At 40.0% G+C, this 17871-nt stretch overlaps 1 protein-coding gene across 4 annotated transcripts in view; it reads left to right on the forward strand.

Annotated features, from left to right (window-relative positions):
- NALCN (sodium leak channel, non-selective) overlaps positions 1 to 17871 on the forward strand; it is a 232194-nt gene that overhangs the window by 196664 nt on the left and 17659 nt on the right. For all 4 annotated transcript variants that reach the window (XM_074562155.1, XM_074562147.1, XM_074562164.1 and 1 more), the window contains 11 exons: positions 2424 to 2480; positions 2857 to 2977; positions 3079 to 3210; positions 5044 to 5211; positions 6398 to 6502; positions 7213 to 7319; positions 9172 to 9292; positions 9377 to 9475; positions 14290 to 14383; positions 14919 to 15025; positions 15429 to 15503. In XM_074562155.1, coding sequence (XP_074418256.1) covers positions 2424 to 2480; positions 2857 to 2977; positions 3079 to 3210; positions 5044 to 5211; positions 6398 to 6502; positions 7213 to 7319; positions 9172 to 9292; positions 9377 to 9475; positions 14290 to 14383; positions 14919 to 15025; positions 15429 to 15503 — 1186 coding nt within the window. The remainder of the gene's footprint in view (positions 1 to 2423; positions 2481 to 2856; positions 2978 to 3078; positions 3211 to 5043; positions 5212 to 6397; positions 6503 to 7212; positions 7320 to 9171; positions 9293 to 9376; positions 9476 to 14289; positions 14384 to 14918; positions 15026 to 15428; positions 15504 to 17871) is intronic.

Consider the following 17871-nt stretch of genomic DNA (forward strand, 5'->3'; position numbering starts at 1 on the left):
ATATGTATGTATAGTCTTGCTGTTGGAGGAAAGGAAGCGGTAAAATGCTTTGTAAGGGCAGACATGTCCGAGCAGCCTGCGTGGCTGAGATGGGACAAAAGGGTGGGGAAACTGCAGGCATGAACTGAGTGGAAAGGGGAATGTTTTATACCCCCAGTTTTAGACCTTGGGCAGTCAGCTTGTTATTCCCTTCCTAGTCGTCATCATAAGGCGGGAAGTCTTTATACACCAACAGTTACTCAAAGAATAGAAAAAGATGAAGAGAGATGAGTCCCACTTTGTTCACCCGAAGACTCCTTAGCCCATAATTAGAGACCCAGAATGGGAGGGGGTGTTCAGCTGTGGGAGACAAAAGGAGAAAAGCTGAGAGCACAAGCAGCTTGATATAAAATCATCTTATAGCTCTTTTTTTAAACTTCTGTCTATGGCTGCTACCCTAATTTTGAAGGGTTAATGCATGTCACCTTGCAAGCAGACAGCGTAAGACAGAAGCTAGCTCAAGGCTATGAGCCTGGCGCTTGGAAGACCTGGCTTCGGCACCTGCTTTACTATTGATTTTCTCTGTGCCCTTCAGCAAATTACTTCTAGGTAGAACAACAGGAAGGTTAGATACTCAGTTTTACAATACCCATATTTAAGCGTTCTGACACCTATGTAGAAGCCCATCCTTGAGTTCTTGAGTTAGGTGCCTACTTTTCTATGCAGCTGCTAACTTGATTGCGGTTCACTGGTCCAGGAAGCAGCTGCAAATTAAAACAGCAAAACAAAACACACAAACATGCATTCCTATCCACTTGTCAAATACATGTCAGTGCCTCTTAGCATTGTGGAGTGCCCGAGGGTAACAAGATATGTATATTATCAACAGTTTAATTAAAACGTTTGCAATTAGGAGAGTAAACTCATTTTGTTAAACAGTCGTTTTTTTGTTTATTTAAATCCTACCTACTTCATTGTAGGATTCGTTGTCCCACACAGCTTGTGAAGTAAAGTAAGATATTCTAGACGTCTTTTTCAAACAGATAGGATACATATTTCGTTCTAGTAAAAAAGGCTGAGGAGTGCCACTGTATACAGTGTGCGGAAGAGATAGGAGCTTAAGAAGACAAAAAAGTCAGTGGGTTCAGTGGGAAGGCACCAAAACCAGTATATTGTGTATACTGACTGGTGTAAGTGGGTGAACCTGGCCTGTGGAAGATGCCTCTTGTTCTCCTTGTATGCCTCTTGTATTGTTGTAATTCGTAACCATGAAATCTCTTCTGCTGGTAACGCTTCAAGTTAGGTCAGTCCATTTTTCATTTTAAGCTCAGCGAGAAAGCGATGGCAATTTCTCATCCCAGTGGCCAGAGCCCTCGCATGGGATACAGGAACCCTCAGTGCAGATCCTGTCTTAGCATGATTTGCTACAAGGATTTGAAAGATATGTAAAAAGTGCCCCTAACCAGTTGGGGCAGGGGAGCCTTCTTGGATAGGATTCTTGTAGTTTCTCCTGCTGAAGCCATTCTGCTTCGCATATGAAGGCTAAATAGTTGCTGGAGCAAGAATTTAACTCATTTCGCCTAGATATGTGCTTATTACTTACAGAGTGGTTCTCACTCTCTCTGGGTGTTAGGTGGAGCAATTTCACAGGAAGATTCAGATATGGAGAATCTAGAAATATTCATCAGAAAACAATTGAAGAAGTAATAAAAGGAGGGACTCTTTATCAGGGAGTGTAATGACAGGACGAGGGGTAACAGTTTCAAACTGAAAAGAGGGGAGATTTAGATTGGATATTAGGAAGAAATTCTTTACTGTGAGGGTGGTGAGACACTGGAACAGGTTGCCCAGAGAAGTTGTGGATGCCCCATCCCTGGAGGTGTTCAAGGCCAGGCTGGATGGGGCTTTGAGCAGCCTGGTCTAGTGGGAGGGGTCCCTGCCCATGGCAGGGGGGTTGGAACTACATGATCTTCAAGGTCCCTTCCAACCCAAACCATTCTGTGACTCTGTGACTCTATAAAGAAATAGGACTTGTGGAAGGATTATTTTTGTGTCAGCTGAGGATATGGTCCAAGAGGTTTTGTAGAAAGAACTCCTGAAGAAGCACTTTGGAACAAAATTCAATGGCAGGTTATCCCCCACCCCAAGCAAAATACAAAACTAAGTCCTTGCTTACAAAAGCAAGATCCAAAAAATCAGCAGTTTAAAGAATCTTTAGAGGAATTACAGGTAGGCCGTGAATTAAAGTGATACTAGCTGTTTTGATAATATGATTAAAGTGGCATAGAATTAAATGAAACTTACACAGACATTTTAAATTAAACCAAGATAAAACGTAGCCTTGATTTTGGATATAAACTACTTTGAGGTGATGGATGCATGGTATAATTATAATGCTGACTAAAACAAAATGGAAATGACTGTATCTTTTCTTCTTTTTATAGTTCTAAAACAGATCCTGTTACTGGAGCTGTGAAAAATACCAAATACCATCAGCTTTAGTAAGCACTGCAAAAGTAACTTTGCTTGGTCACATAAGCCTGCAGTATAAGTGTGTGAGCTCACACATGCATGTATCTGTGCATGCACATGTATATTTATTTTCTTTTTTTTTTTTTCCCCCACAAAAAAGGTTTTTCTTTCTATGGAGTTGTTTGGGGAGGAAGATGAATGGGAAGAGGATTTTTCTTCTTTTCTTCTTCTCTTGCATGTCACTTCCCTTGTTTTACTACGCATTTCTGAAATACTGAAATCTTTGACGCTCCTCAGCTGAATTTGTTTTTCATCGGAAAGCGCTTAACTGTGGTGTAGGCACAATTCAAGGGACACAGCCCTCTTGGAATTTCTGTAATGGTTATCCTTATGTATTGTTCACAGTGACTTGCTGGGTTTGGTTACTTACCTGGACTGGGTCATGATCATTGTTACTATATGCTCCTGCATTTCCATGATGTTCGAGTCCCCCTTTAGAAGAGTTATGCATGCTCCAACACTCCAGGTACTGTCGGTGAACCATTTTACGTTTAATGAAGCACAGCCACCTTGTTTTTCTCCACTGCCTGTTCCTAAGCTATGACTGTTCTCTGCTTTGAATTTCAGATTGCTGAATATGTTTTTGTAATATTCATGAGCATTGAGCTTAATCTGAAGATTATGGCAGATGGCTTGTTTTTTACACCAACAGCTGTTATTAGGGACTTTGGAGGAGTTATGGACATATTTATATATCTTGTAAGTTTTTATATTTATGGGAATTTTCTGTAGCATTCTTAATTTTGATCTCTTTGGGTATATAAAATGTTTGTTAATGTTAAAAAGTTTGGCTCTGCACCTTGGTGCAAATGCGGTAGTGTAATTAGTGTACAAACACCACTGTTTTCATGTGCAGTCCGTGTGTCCAAATACCTGTTTAGACATCTAAAAATGCACTGACATTCGATAAGCACCTGGCAACTTAGTGTAGGGCCACTGTATGGCCCCTTTTAAATGTTTATTTGTTGATCTGTTTTAATTGTCAGACTTCATTTCATTCCAAAATAACCTCGAGGTCTCTGACCTTGCTTTGGTATTTTTAAGCAGGAGAATTTTTATTTTATGTATTTCTTAGCCATTCATTGCTTCCTCCCCTCTTGACAGTTCTCCTGCTTTATAGAAGATGTTTGAAAAGCCTCTATCATTTGACAGAAGGGCACATCCTTGTTGCTGGTGTTGCTATGGCAGAAAGAAAGCAAAGCAGCGTCTTTCTGTATTCCACACCTATCAGTACTGGTTCGCAGGAAAAAATTGTTCTACTGTTTTCTTTGTCCCCTGGAGATTTCTTGCATTCCATTCAAATACAAGAGAAGGGGGTCCGTTTCCCCTTCACGTATGACAATAAACACCACAGAACGTGTCAAAACCAGTGCTCAGTATAATACAGTATGAAACATTTTCTAACTGAAGAAATCACTAAGCAAAATGGCTTTGATGGATTTAGATTAAATCTTTCAGAGATTAATCCACCGGACAGATGTGCTGCATAAAATTTGTCACGATCAATTTGTATCAAAGATTCCGTTGTTAGCATAAATAAAAATGTGCATACTTCAACAAAACTCCTACTGTGGTATGCATAATCAGTATGTGCATTAGTTCATTGAAATCCCTCTGAATCCCTCTGCTTATCTGAAGGAAAATTTAGGTGGTGTAGTTTGGATATTCCAAGTGTGCCTGTGGTCGTCTTAAACGAATATGAAAGAAAGTGAGGAGCACTGGCAAATTTTGCTTTGGTGGGGTGGCTGTCTCTTACCACTGTCATTTTTAACAAATGATATTATGTTTTAAATCATATTGATGATGTCAGCTTGATCCTCCACTTTTTGTGCGCTTACCTCTTTGTAACTTTCTCACCTCTGTCCCCCTATAACAACATTGACTTTATAAATACTTTTTAAAAAAGATAAAAAGTAATTAACAGACTTTATAATCAATAGCTATCTGTCAGAGATCGTTCAGGCTACAAGACAGAACCATGCTGCTTGAAAACAGCATTTTATATACATTCCAAATGTATATATAATATTTGTGTGGTAAAACCACACAGTGACAAAACTACTTTTACCTGTAACAAAGTGGTAGGGAAAACTGGCAAGGAAACTGTTAACAGAGTGTGCAGGTGAGGATATCTCAGTTTCAGGGTAGAGTCTGTGTTTGAAATGAGAAGGGGGGAGAGAAATGATGCTGCCTGCTACAAGAATATAGTCCGTGTCTATGCTCTGAATCAGCCAATTTGATTTCTTCTTCTGGAACTGTTTCATCTGCTGAAAAGAATAAAACAGATTTCGAGTCAAAGGGGAAGACAGAGGCTGAAGCTGATGTCCATTAGTTAGGACAATCATCTAGGCACAGGAGATCCAAGTCCTTTTGCTAAATTCGGCTTCTTTTGCCTTGATCTTCCTTTTAATTTTAAGGAAGAGGAGTGCTTATTTATATATTTATATAGCACATCTTCTATGCTGTGCCTATGTCAAGTAAGACATTGTAAGCCTAATGCTTCTTTGCCTTTTCCTGCTCTGTTTCCTCAAGGTAAGCTTGATATTCCTGTGCTGGATGCCTCAGAACGTCCCTGCCAAATCTGGGGCTCAGCTCTTAATGGTGCTCCGCTGCCTCCGACCTCTTCGAATTTTCAAACTGGTCCCTCAGATGAGGAAAGTGGTGAGAGAGCTGTTTAGTGGCTTTAAGGAAATCTTTTTGGTATGTGCCAATTGTTTTGTTCTTGTTCTTAAAAAGGAGATATGGAGGAGTAATAAGATACCATTTTGCTATAAGGTTTATGTTTCCTGATCTTTTCTCCATTGTTGTCTATTTACTTTTCATTGTAGCTACCACTGCAGATGACCACAGAACAGGTTAAAAACTAGGAATATAAGTAACTCATTTACATTTATACTGAATAATGCTGTTGTAATAATTCTTTTATAAATTATATTATTTGTTCAGTATGTATTCGTCCATAATTATATACAAGGACTACTGAAATAAAATCTAACCCATATTCACAGTTCTAGTTGGGGAAAGGAAGATGAGAAGTAGGGTATGGCAGCTCTGCAAGAACAAAAGTAAACCTGGCTTCCAAGCTGAAGGTCTCTATATCCAAGTTTTTTGAGGGACAACCAGAGACAATGCAGTTTTCCATCACAGATCTGGATCTCATTGTTATGTCACTGTTTTTATTATTATTATCATTATTATGCAGTAATAATAATAATAATAGTCTGTGATTTCTTCATCAGAAGAACCTCATCTATCGTCTTGGGACTCAACTTTCCCTAAGTGATATGCGTCAGCCTAAACAACAGACATTTTATTCCTGAACAGAATACTGTATTAGGTCAGGTTGTTATAAAAAGCTAAGCTACAAAGTATTTGCAGGCAGTAATAGAACAAGGACAAAAGGTATAAAGCTAGTTACCATTTCATAGATACTGTATCCTATTAAAGATATTTACATCATAATTTGCTCATGCATATCTTTATTGTAGCTATCTTGGATTTCTATATCTAACAATGGCTTATTCAGATTAATTAGTAAAGCCTGATTCAGCAAAAGAGAAGCAGCACATATTTAAGTACTTGAAGAGTTCTCTTTAAAGTGAATGGCAGTTCTTATGCATGCAGAATTTAGCAAGGTTGCACACTGAGTGCAAAAAAGCTTTTATCCTTATCTACAATTCTTAGATTATATGGTAATAATAATAATATGAATAATAAGACAGCACCAGGTTACTGGATCAGAACCTAAAGTAACATGTTGGTTATGAAAGCCTTGTCTCCCGGTGTATACAACAAAATGATCCTCCCTGCAGTTCACAGAAGGCTCTGACCCCCTTTTTCAAGCCTGCAGGAGGAGAGCTTGACAAGCCTAACTTCATCTTTGCAGGTTTCTATTCTTTTGCTGACATTAATGCTTGTTTTCGCAAGCTTTGGAGTGCAGCTATTTGCTGGAAAACTGGCGAAATGCAATGATCCACACATCATCTCTAGGGTAAGAATTGCTTTCCTGCTTCGAAATAATAGTATGCTGGGCTCTCTCTGCCTGCTGGGGAAAGCTAGTGGGGCCATCAGAGCTGTCAACTGAGAGATGGAGATCTTGGGCACTTTCTTGTTCCGAAGCATGACGATGGAGGGAATGGTGATAAAGGACTGAGGGAGTGAGGGTGAGGCTGGGTTTTCATGTAAAAAAGTAAAGCAAGTTCAAATATTTGGGACTGTCTGAAAAAGCTGTATTATCTGCAAAGGACTGGATGTCTCGCGGAATTAACCATGGAATGAACATGACATCTTTGCATTCCTAGGTCAGCAGCTATAAAATAGGTTAGGCTGCTGGAGTCCAAAACACTGGGAACGCTACGTAGGTTACATAAAGAAAGTTAATAGTGTTTCGTACTCCATTTGGAGAAATGTCGTCATCACCTAGAGAGAGCGGTGGTTTTTAGGGAAGAGGTGAAAGGCCAGATAGTCTTGCAAAATGAAAAGCACTCTCAGTCCTGGAAGGAGAAGGAGTTTTTGAGTCCTTCCTAAGATGCATTTTTCCTTTGGGTAAGCGTCCATGACTATTAAACCCAGACCTGTGAATAACCCTTCATTTCTGTTTACATTGCCTCCCCATCATGGCAAATGTGCTGTCTATACTGGCATTTTGGCACCTCTCACGGGCCATTGTTTAATCTCAGGCTGTGGTTTATTTCACTACAGGAAGATTGTCATGGCATCTTCAGAATAAATGTAAGTGTTTCCAAAAATCTCAATTTAAAGTTAAGACCTGGAGAGAAAAAGCCTGGATTTTGGGTGCCACGAGTCTGGTGAGTTGCTACACATTGGACTATCTTTCTTCAAAAACTCAGTTGTTGATATATAAAATGCCTCAAATGTCATGGCATTAAACTGCTGATGGAGGGTTTTTATTGTAACTCAAATGATAGTAAGGGTAAAAATTCTGGTATATTTAGTAAAAACACAGATATATGACACTTTTCCACTTACCTGCTGTTCTATTCATAAAGCAGAAAGGAATAAAATACCTGTAGGTGCTCAACCTAGATAGGAATTAGAGATGATTACTATTACAGCGGGAGTTATTGACTTGAACCAAAATTATCACTTAATTGTGCTTTAGTACTATTGTGAAGACATCTTGAGAGCCATACATCAACAGCAGAACCTAAGAATACATAGGAAAAGATGGGAAGAAAAAGAAATGGAAATCAACCTGCCTACAGCTACCCACAAAAAAACCACCAATGAGCAAGTCATACCTAAACCCAGTCTTTCTCTTCTATGGCTGTCAACCATGCCAGCTAGCAGCTTCTTTCCCTTTCCAGCGCAGGGAATCCTTGTGGTGTATCTGGTGCAGTAGTGCAGTAAAACATGACTGAAGAGCTAACTTTATGTTTATGATTAGTACTCTGATAAAGTCCATTTAATATTTCCCAATGCCTGAACAGGCAAAATCCCCCTCTCTTTAATTGTTTATATTTTTAAGTTGGTTGGCTTTTTGCAAAATCAGCTAAACAGCCACAATTATTTTAATTGACTCTGTGCGTGGATAAAGGATGTACCAGCAGTGGTAGATTCAGAGCCATCCTACACTAATGAAATAATGTGCTGTGATTTGAACAGTCAGTGAAACTCTGACATCTGCAGAAGTCTTTGTTTCTGTATGCTTCAAACAAATTCTTCCTCAAGTAAGCAAATTCAATCCTCTTCAGCTTGATCCAGAAATAAGCAAAAACTGTCCTAATCAGCATGACTGTAAACTTTGGGGAATTTTTTGTTATTGCAAAAAAATGTTTTACTGCAAGGATATTTATACCACCTGTTGGCTGTGTCAGGCCAGATTTTCAAGAGCCAGATGTATAAGGACCAAATTTAAAAGAAAGAACTACGTCTGAGAGCTCTCTTTTTCACTGAATGTTGGATTTTTCAGAAGCACCAAGCACTTACAAATTCTTCTGGAATACAACTACTTACCTTGTAAATTCTTGAATATTAATTGGGCATCTTGGATTACCTGTCTGGGATTGTAGAGGTAGAGCAATGTGCAAACCTATCCCAAAAAGGATACTTAAAATGTTCAGCTGGAAACATCCCCTTGAATCTCAACTGACACAAAAGGTCAGAGCATGTGGTATAAGAAAGGCAAGCAGATATGATGTCCTCACAGTAAGTTTTGCTTTAGAGCATCAGTTCCCGATGATAATGAAATAAGGAACAACATTTTCTAAACAATTTCACTGACTTTGGGCTCTGAACGATTTATGTGCGTTTGAGACTGGCCTCCTTCAGGTAAATTTATTTTAGAATTTAGCCAATGCCATCAGATCCGTTTTTTTAATGAGTGCTGTATTTTGCTAATTTCATTGACAAAATCACTAAAATGCAGCAACATGTTTTAAATTTTATTACTGTGAATCAGATTCTGAATAACAAAATAAAACATAAATAGGGATCAAGAAAGATTATGCTGCACATATTTATTGCTGTTGCTATTCTTTTGTTATTCTTGAGACAGAACTTTGAATGATATATTCCAGAGGCTTTCACCTGAACTTGGCAAGGCATTTAAATGTTAGTTAGACTATGAAGAATCAAAGTAACAAATAGAAAGAACAACTGTATTGCTGAAGTCACTCCTATTTGTGTACTGCATTTCAGGGCAAATCCTCGGAATTTTAATTTTGACAATGTGGGGAATGCAATGCTGGCACTATTCGAAGTTCTTTCATTAAAAGGCTGGGTGGAAGTCAGAGATGTTATTATTCATCGCGTTGGGCCGGTAAGGAAACACATCAGAGTCTTTGAATTCTACAGCACATACTTTGATTTGTTTTAATGATTAATCGTATTTTTGTCTATTCAGATCCATGGAATCTACATTCATGTTTTTGTATTCCTTGGCTGCATGATTGGACTGACCCTCTTTGTTGGAGTTGTCATCGCTAATTTCAATGAAAACAAGGTACTGAGTGAGGTTGTCTATCATGTGTAGAACTGGCTCTGTAAGAAGCTCGAAACTGATATTACACTGTCTGCGCTACCTCGTAAAACTGCCTTTAAAACTGAGTTACAAAGCAAGCCTGCAAGCCCGAAAGTGGCTTCAGCCACACCTGATCCATATTTGCTACAAAACTCAAGCCTGGGATGATAGCAATCCATCACACACTCTTTCAAAGCTGTCTGAGTTTATTTACAACGCAGGCATGTTGGCAGATGGAAGTTGAACCTAAAGCACAATGTATTTACAGATGCTCCACATTCTGCTGTTTTAGTTCGATGTAGGCATACAGGCAGTAGCAGGTGAAAAGGCATGTTATGCTTGTACGTGTTACAACTAACGGGCCTCATTATAGCCCTGCAATTGCAGTATCTCAGATCCAAAGTAAAGCTGCATGGCTTTTTGCTGTCAATCAGCAGAGTACCTTGTAAAATTAATTGTCCATCACTGAAACAAAAAACTAGCTAGTGTTCTAGGAAAAAACTGCAGTTCACATGGGCTTTGCAGATTACCCTGAAAAGTAGAAAAACCCATCCCCAGGTGAAGCGTTACAGAGCAGCTCACATCTGCACTTCCTAATGATAGCATCCTCTGGATGGGACTGCCACGTACACACTGCACGGCCCTTAATATGACTGTTTTTTTCTGAACCTCTTGTGGCGCCCCTGTGGCACCAAGACACAATTATTAATTTTTATCATCTTTTGGTTCAAAGTGCCCAAAAATAATGAGATGTCTGTGTTGCAGCTAGCTACAGTGATATTTTTATCACTGTAGGTACTGGAGGGAAGGGATGATTGTGTGCTCTGGGACTTGGGGGTGGAAAAGAAGCCAGTGTGCTAGTGCTGGAGACAAACTGGGTGCTGGCCGTGGCCCTGCTATGGCTCTGACCCCAACTCTGTAGCTAGGACAAGAGTTGGGTTTGCCCATCAAGAAAAGCACTTGACTGCTTCTGGAAGGGAGCTGAGCGGCACACTGTTGTGTATCCAGTGCGGGCGAGCAAGGTATCATGAATTGAAGTCAAACGGGCTGTGAGCCAAATAAATAGCCTAAAACCCCTGCTGTTCAGAAGGTATTTTTATACCTGCATGCTTCCAGTATAATTTTGGTGTGATGAAGTGCAATCATTCTTGTTAAAATACATCTGTTCTGGAGAAAAAGGAGCAGTATGCTTTTCAATTATTTTCTTACTCGCTAGATTTTGACTAGTGAATTAACAAAGCTGAAATTTCTCCAGCATGAAAATCCCACTGGATTTTCATAGATGCTTTTTTCCCTTCCTGTTTAGTTTTGTAATGTTACTTTTCCTTCAAATGTTTCTGCGTTGCACTGATGAGTAAAAAATATTTTTTGGCAAGTCTTGAAAAAAATACTTAAGTCATTTTATTTAAATTACAGGTCATTCAAATATTATTTGAAAGGCTAAAATTATTTTAATGTATGTTTCTGTCATGTACATCATAGTTCATGAAACTCTACTGAGATGTTAGCTGAGCTTTTCTGTCATATAAATTGTTTCTTCGTTCCCCTTTACACTTTCTACACCTGTTCATAGGCACGAGTGTAAGCAAGAAGGAGAAGTATCACATTGCAGAGTTTGATCTTAAATACCTTTTGACCATGGCTGATCAAAATCTTTCCTTTACCCTGTTGAGGTGTGGTGCCCGTGGTGTTGAGGAGCAAGGAAGTGATGCATTTCCCCTTTAGTTTTGCATGTGGCCTTGAATGTATGTGTCATGAATTCTGAGCCAGCTCTGTAGGCAATGGAGAGTCATCAGGAGCCACTCGCTGCTCTGGGTGGCCTTGCTCCACCAACAGGCATATGGTTTTGGCCATTGTCATAGAAACAAAAAGGTACCAGAGCAGCTGGATCCTTGCCCTTACTAGTATGACTTTTACTATGCTTTTGTGTTGGTAGACCTGATCATACTACGTGCTGTCAATCTCCTAACAGTGTTTTCACTCTTAGTTCCCACTCCTTCCATCGGAGTCACGCACAAGATCAAGTTCACTGTGTCAGCCTGTCTCCTGCAAAGGCAGCTTGTGAGGTTTCTTTCACAAATTAGTGAGATGTCATTAACTCATAACGTGATATTCACCTGTGTAGTCAACCGTGGAATAAGGTTATGTGGGCCAATCCACAGGTTACTTTTGAAGTGATTTATCCACAATATCAGTGTAAATCTTTCACCAGTGGCTTGTGGGGTTTTTTTAAGGTTTGAGATATGAACTTGAACCAGGGAAAAAAGCCCTTAATTGTATGTGACTGCGTATCAGATTCATATTTCATTCCCTCCTCCTAGATATGCAGCTTTAAAGACACAGGACAGCTCATATTCATGTGGAAATTGAAAGTTTGTGTGATTCAAAATGAGAAGAACTAGGGAGGTGTGAACACGAGGCTTATAAGGATTGTGATCACAGGAGATAATTAAACAATTCATCTTAGCCCAGATTGCCCCTGCATGAGCTGCCAGTGTAAATGTGGAAGTCTGAGGTGTAGGGCCTGAATTAGGGTTCCCATTGTTTTCAGAAAATTATCTAATTTTTGCATTTATCGTTTTGGGGTGGTTTTCTCTGCTTGTACGTTTTCCTCAAACTATAACCACCTTTTCAGGTATGAATGCTCTAGTCCCTTAATTCCGTATCTGAATACAGGGAAGGCATTAGTCTGAACATCAGAGAAGCTACTAACTAATAACAGTTCTCTGTAAATGACACAACAGGAACATCATGCAATATTTCTATAGAATTTACATGGTACTAAAAAGACAGTCAGTATAAATTATTTGTGAATAATGTCATCTGGTTCAGCTTCTTCAGTTGTTTCTTAGTAATTTCAGGTAGCTACTGCAGCATGTAATGTTTGGTTTTCTCTCTTTGTTCTTGAATACCTGTTAATTTTTATGTATTTACTATAGGGAAAAGAAAACGTCTTCAGATTTCAGTTGAAAAGATTAATAGGTTAGTTAATTGTGCAGCGGGGAAAAAAATCTCAGCACAATCAACATTCAAATAGAGTGAAGAAATGGCCAGGAACTGAAAAAAATGTGAAGTAAGGTAGAGAGAAGGCCAATTACTCCAGAAAGAAAAGAGCAAAATAGTCCACTGTGGGAGGTTAAGTTGCATCTTCTTTAAACAAGTTACTTGGCTGAGCTATTTAAGTGTTTTAAGTAGGTGTTGGCTTCAGAAAGTTCATGGCTGATACGTGGTTAGAGTAGTGCCAGGAGCTGGTGAGGAGGGTCAGAGTTGGGCACTATTTTACATGAGAACAGCCACAAAAACCAAACAAACAAGCAAAAAAAACCCAAAATATTTCTGATATGTCATAGTGTTTCAGGTGAGCTGTGGGAGCTGCAGGCCTGGGACTGGGTCAGACTGGGAAGTACCATGGGCAGTTTTGAGCTGGGTCCTCAGCTGTCCCAGCAACAGGGCAGGAGCCCAAAGCGTTCCACCAACCCCTGCCTGTCACTTGCCACGGCTCCCAAGGGCCACCTGTTCCATCGGCAGTGAAGATGTGATCGACTCAAGTATTACCTGGCAGTTTTGAGCTAAAGTCCGAATGCAAACGCAGCTCCTCCACCAGCGGTCCCACTCGCGGGGCTCTGCTCTGTGGTCCCCTTACAATGATCCCGCCAGTGGAAGTGGTAGTTTCTGAGCAGCAGAGCCGCTTGTCATCACTATTTCTAAATTTTACAAAAGTCTGCTTTTTTTGCCACCTTTTGTCTTCTTTGCAGTTTCTGAATGGTACAGTTTGGGCCTGACCCGAGTCATAGGCATCCTTACATCAGTCACTTTGCCCACATCGTGTCGGAAGGCACCTCCTCCCAGGGTGCCGTTAGGGGACGCAGCTCCATAAAGAGATTATGTCCACTGAGAGGGAGCTCTCCTGACCTTATCAGCCGCACAGCCAGCCGCAGTTCCAGCGCCTACACAAGCCAATGCCCAGGCGAGCCCCAGAGATCACACCAGCCCTTGCCCAGCTCGGTGCGGCTCCGTGCTGACCCTGGGAACAGATAAGTGTCTGGGAGACAGGCTTGTGACATTTACCTTGAAATGGTCTCCGCTGTTTCTGTAACTCCAGACTCCTTCCATGAGATTTTACAGTTCTCTGAAGTGATGAGGGCCTCATTTTGTTTTGAAGGTCATTTTAAATAACGTTGAATTCTGTTTGGGGTTTGCTTTTTTCTTCCTGTATTATGAAAACACGCACATTACCATCTACCACCACCTGCCCTAAAGGTGTGTCTCCACCTCTCCTTGTGCTTCCTTTGTGGAGACTGTTGTAGATTCATAGCATACTATTGTTTGATTTCGATTACACCCCAAGCAGAAGAGCTGTGGAGAGCGGCAGTGGTCTCCTAGAGGGCTCATTCCCTGAGAAACCGTAGCGGCACTGACAAGCCGCAGGATTTTCTGCAGCAAAGGCTGGACAAAATCGACCACTCTTTAAAACAGCGCTTCCTGGCAAATGATGTTCAGTCAAATGGAAGACCTCCTGCAGTGTTTCACTGCCCACACCGGGCTGCTGCTACAAAGAGCAACAACCGCGCCTGCTGAGTTGAGTCCCAGAAACTCACAGCTAATGCATCCAGAAATCCTCTTGAGTACCAGCTGATACTTTAGACTCCTTTACGCAAACAGTGTGTTATTTAAGGAGGCTGGCGTATGTAACTTCATTTCAGGCACCAAAGAGAATGTTGTTTTCATGTTTACAGCATTAAATGTTCTAGCTTTTGTATGACAAAAGCTTTATACGATTCTCTTTGTTTATTAAGGGGACGGCTTTACTGACTGTAGATCAGAGGCGATGGGAAGATCTGAAAAGCAGACTGAAGATAGCACAACCTCTTCATCTCCCACCTCGTCCGGGTATCAAAGATATTTTGATTTTATTCATGTTGAGCCCTAGTGTTCGTAATTCCCCAGGAGTCTGCGATTCAAATTAAAATTGTAATCGTGAGGCCACTAGGAGGTTGTGCATAAGTTAACGTGGAAAGAGGCTCCAACTACAGATCTCTGCATAAGGCTATTAAAATCAACCCAAAAAAAGACTGTGCTTCGATGGTTTTAGGATAAGCCTTAATGAAAAAGTGAATTTCTAAGTGAAAAATATTTGCAGTTGGCTGTTAATGATGTGAATGGAATGTATTAACCTGACAGCAGTTGAATGATGCACTTGCCCTACAAGTACCAAAGCCTTCATGCAACACTGGTGTTCAGTATTTGAAATTATATATTCAGAAGCTCTATTTGATATGGAAAATTGTAGCAGAAAATTAGAAATGTATTTTGAAACTGGTAAAGGATTATTTTGCCACTAATGAACATGGAAAATATGTCAAGAAATAGGGGGAAAATACCACTGTGTATTTTAACTCTCCCCCTCGAACTCTTTCTTTTTCAGATAACGATGGCTTTAGAGCTAAGATGTATGATATAACTCAGCATCCATTTTTTAAGAGAACTATTGCAGTACTTGTTCTGGCCCAGTCTGTGCTGTTATCAGTTAAGGTAATTGCGTTTCTTCTAAGCGTTTCATTTTCGTAGTACAGCATGTGTTGCACTTTGCCTAACACCAATTAATGATCAGTTGAGGCATTACTGTGGTGAATGTAGGGAAACATGATTTCTAGATACAGCAGTCTCAGTTGGCACAGATCACTTTAGATTAATTGTAACTTGTGGAGCTGAGTCAATTTCTGCCTTTTTGTAGCCTGGTCCACTATTTTTAATTTCCAGTTAAGCTGTAACTCCGTGAGAGAAGAATACACCAAGATGCCATTCCTGCCTGAATATATTTTAAATTGAAATCTATTCATTAACAAAACCTGCAAGAAAAGTTTGAGGCAATGAATAGACATGTGGTTCTGTTTAACAGCTACTCTTCTATGAGCAGATTTTCTTTGTATTTCAGTGGGATGCTGCAGATCCGGTGACTGTGCCTTTAGCAACAATGTCTGTTGTTTTCACCTTCATTTTTGTCCTTGAGGTAAAGTAATATATTTTATGGCTTTTTGAGATTAAGACTAGTATGCATGTATGTCGTTTTGGCTTTAGGGATGTTGTCTCATTCGTGGCTATGGTTTTTATTTCTGAACACGTACATTTGTGGCTCTCCATGTCACTTATCTTTAAACATGTGTTGTAGAAATAAACTTCTAATTTTTGATAGTCATACTTCACCACCTTCAGCTTTGTGTCCTTTTATATATATTCAACTCCGAGCATTTCAACTTGTGTTTTGGTGAACCCAGTGAACTCTTTTCTTGCAGAACATGTCAGATTAAATTCACTCTGTACAACACAAGGTCTGTGTTGGAACACGGAAGTTCTGCTCGATCCATTTCTATTTTGCCTGATTCTTTGGAACAGGGTGCGTTAATCCCCACCATTCTGTAGTTGTGACGTCATCAAACCTCTCTCAGTTTTGTTTTGCTTTTTTCAATTATCTTACTTCATTTTAACACCTTTTGATAAACTATGTCAAATTCCAGTATTTTTTGTTGCACAGATCTGCATCCTGTATGGTGATGATTCTCTGTCTATGAGAAAATTATCACCACAATCAACTGTGCAAAGCGTAATTAGCCTGTTCTCATAAGATTGGAATCTAAGGACTTAAACACATTTTAGAAAGCATATTTATTTATTTTTTTATGTATAAGGATATCCATAGCGTAACAAAGCGCACATTTATGAGGTTAAAGAAGATGCTTCCTCTGTGGTTAGGTTAGTACGTGATTCTTTTGTAAGTTTGTGGTGGAGTGTTTTATTTTCAGTCCCCTCTGAATAGCTGATACTGACCACTATCAGAAACAGGATAGTAGGCTACGTTTCCCGCTGCTCTAATCCAATATGACAGTTCCTATGTTCCAGTGATAGGTTTTGCCAGCAGTGATGAATAAACAATGAAGTGAATACCTTGTAGCAGCTGTAGCTAGAGTATGTCCCTGTTGTTGCGTCTTTTTTCCCTACCCAGGAGAAATCAATATCTCTTGAGAGACTGAGCAAACACAGAAAAGTTTGATTTGTATCATACACAGACGGGTTTTAATTTACCTAGTAACTATGTCTTTCGAAATACTTCTTTTTCTCTTATACTGCCAGGGGAAACAAACACACTTCTAGAATTTCAAAGGAACTTTGTCAGAGCCAAGAAAAATTTGTTGACTGTCTCAACAGGCAAGCTATCACACTGTGAGTGTGCAGGATTTATGGACAGAGGAAGCAGCTTTCTGCCCAGGATCTTCCCTAATGCAGCATAGTCTGGTTACAAAGTCTGCGATGTACATGGTCTGCTACCGCTAGCAGACGTGGTCCATGAGGAAGGCCGAAGCTTCCTGCATAGCTGATGGCCCTGTGTCCAGTCTAAGGACTACTGAGTCAGTCTTAAACCTCTGCTGCTCACCTTAGTGTATGTGGTATAAAAGAACAGGAAGAATTGGGAGATCTCACCTTTGTTGCCACACTGATGATCACAGAATAGAGGGAGATGTGATTTTCTATTTGCACAGTTCAAGATTATAGACATTTCAACTTAAGGTGTCTAAATTCTACGTGTGAGGTAGGTGTTTAAGGTGTCACTGTGATCAAGGGAGATGTAGGGTGAGGTTCAGTTGCCTAAATAACTGAAGGCATCAAGAGCTTTTTTGGGTACCCTAGCTGATCTCCCCTTACCTCCACTAGCCGCTACAAAAAGGCAGGGATGTTTGCAGGTCTTGTGTCATCCCTGCCAGCCCCATGCATCTATCTCCAATATTCTAGGGCACCTCAGCTGACCGGATAGAGGTGAGGCAAGATACCTTCAGGTACCTTAGATGAAATTTAGAGGTTCAGAGACTGTATTCTTCATTTTGTAGTCAGGCTTCATAAAACATCATATGGCAAAAAACTAACTGGAAAATCAGACTTTTACCTCAAACTGGTGTCCCTTTATATACATTTTAGGTTTAAGAAATGTAAAGAATACTACTAAATGACAGTGTTGCAAGATGGAGTAGAAAAAAAATCATATAATGAATGCCTTTATATAGTACCACTTGACTTGCTTTGAGGTTTGATATACAAATTGTGTATGAGAAACTCTCCGGTGTTCTCTCTACGTGCATCACCCCACCTCGATATCTGTTAGCTGTTGTCACTGTTTCTTATCAGTATCTATTCTTAAGCTTCCTGCCTGCACTCCTATTACCCGTAGTGGAAATGTCAAGCACTTTGGCTGTTGTTTTTTACCAGGAAAATTGTAAAATGTACTGCCTTTACTGTTCTTAGCTTTCTTCACTTATATGCTGCTGAGTACAGATGGTGCTGAGTACAGTTTGTTCCTTAAAGCAAGAAATACTTGCAATATAGGAATG

The sequence above is a fragment of the Larus michahellis genome, chromosome 1, assembly GCF_964199755.1.
Source record: "Larus michahellis chromosome 1, bLarMic1.1, whole genome shotgun sequence".
Taxonomy (NCBI): domain Eukaryota; kingdom Metazoa; phylum Chordata; class Aves; order Charadriiformes; family Laridae; genus Larus; species Larus michahellis.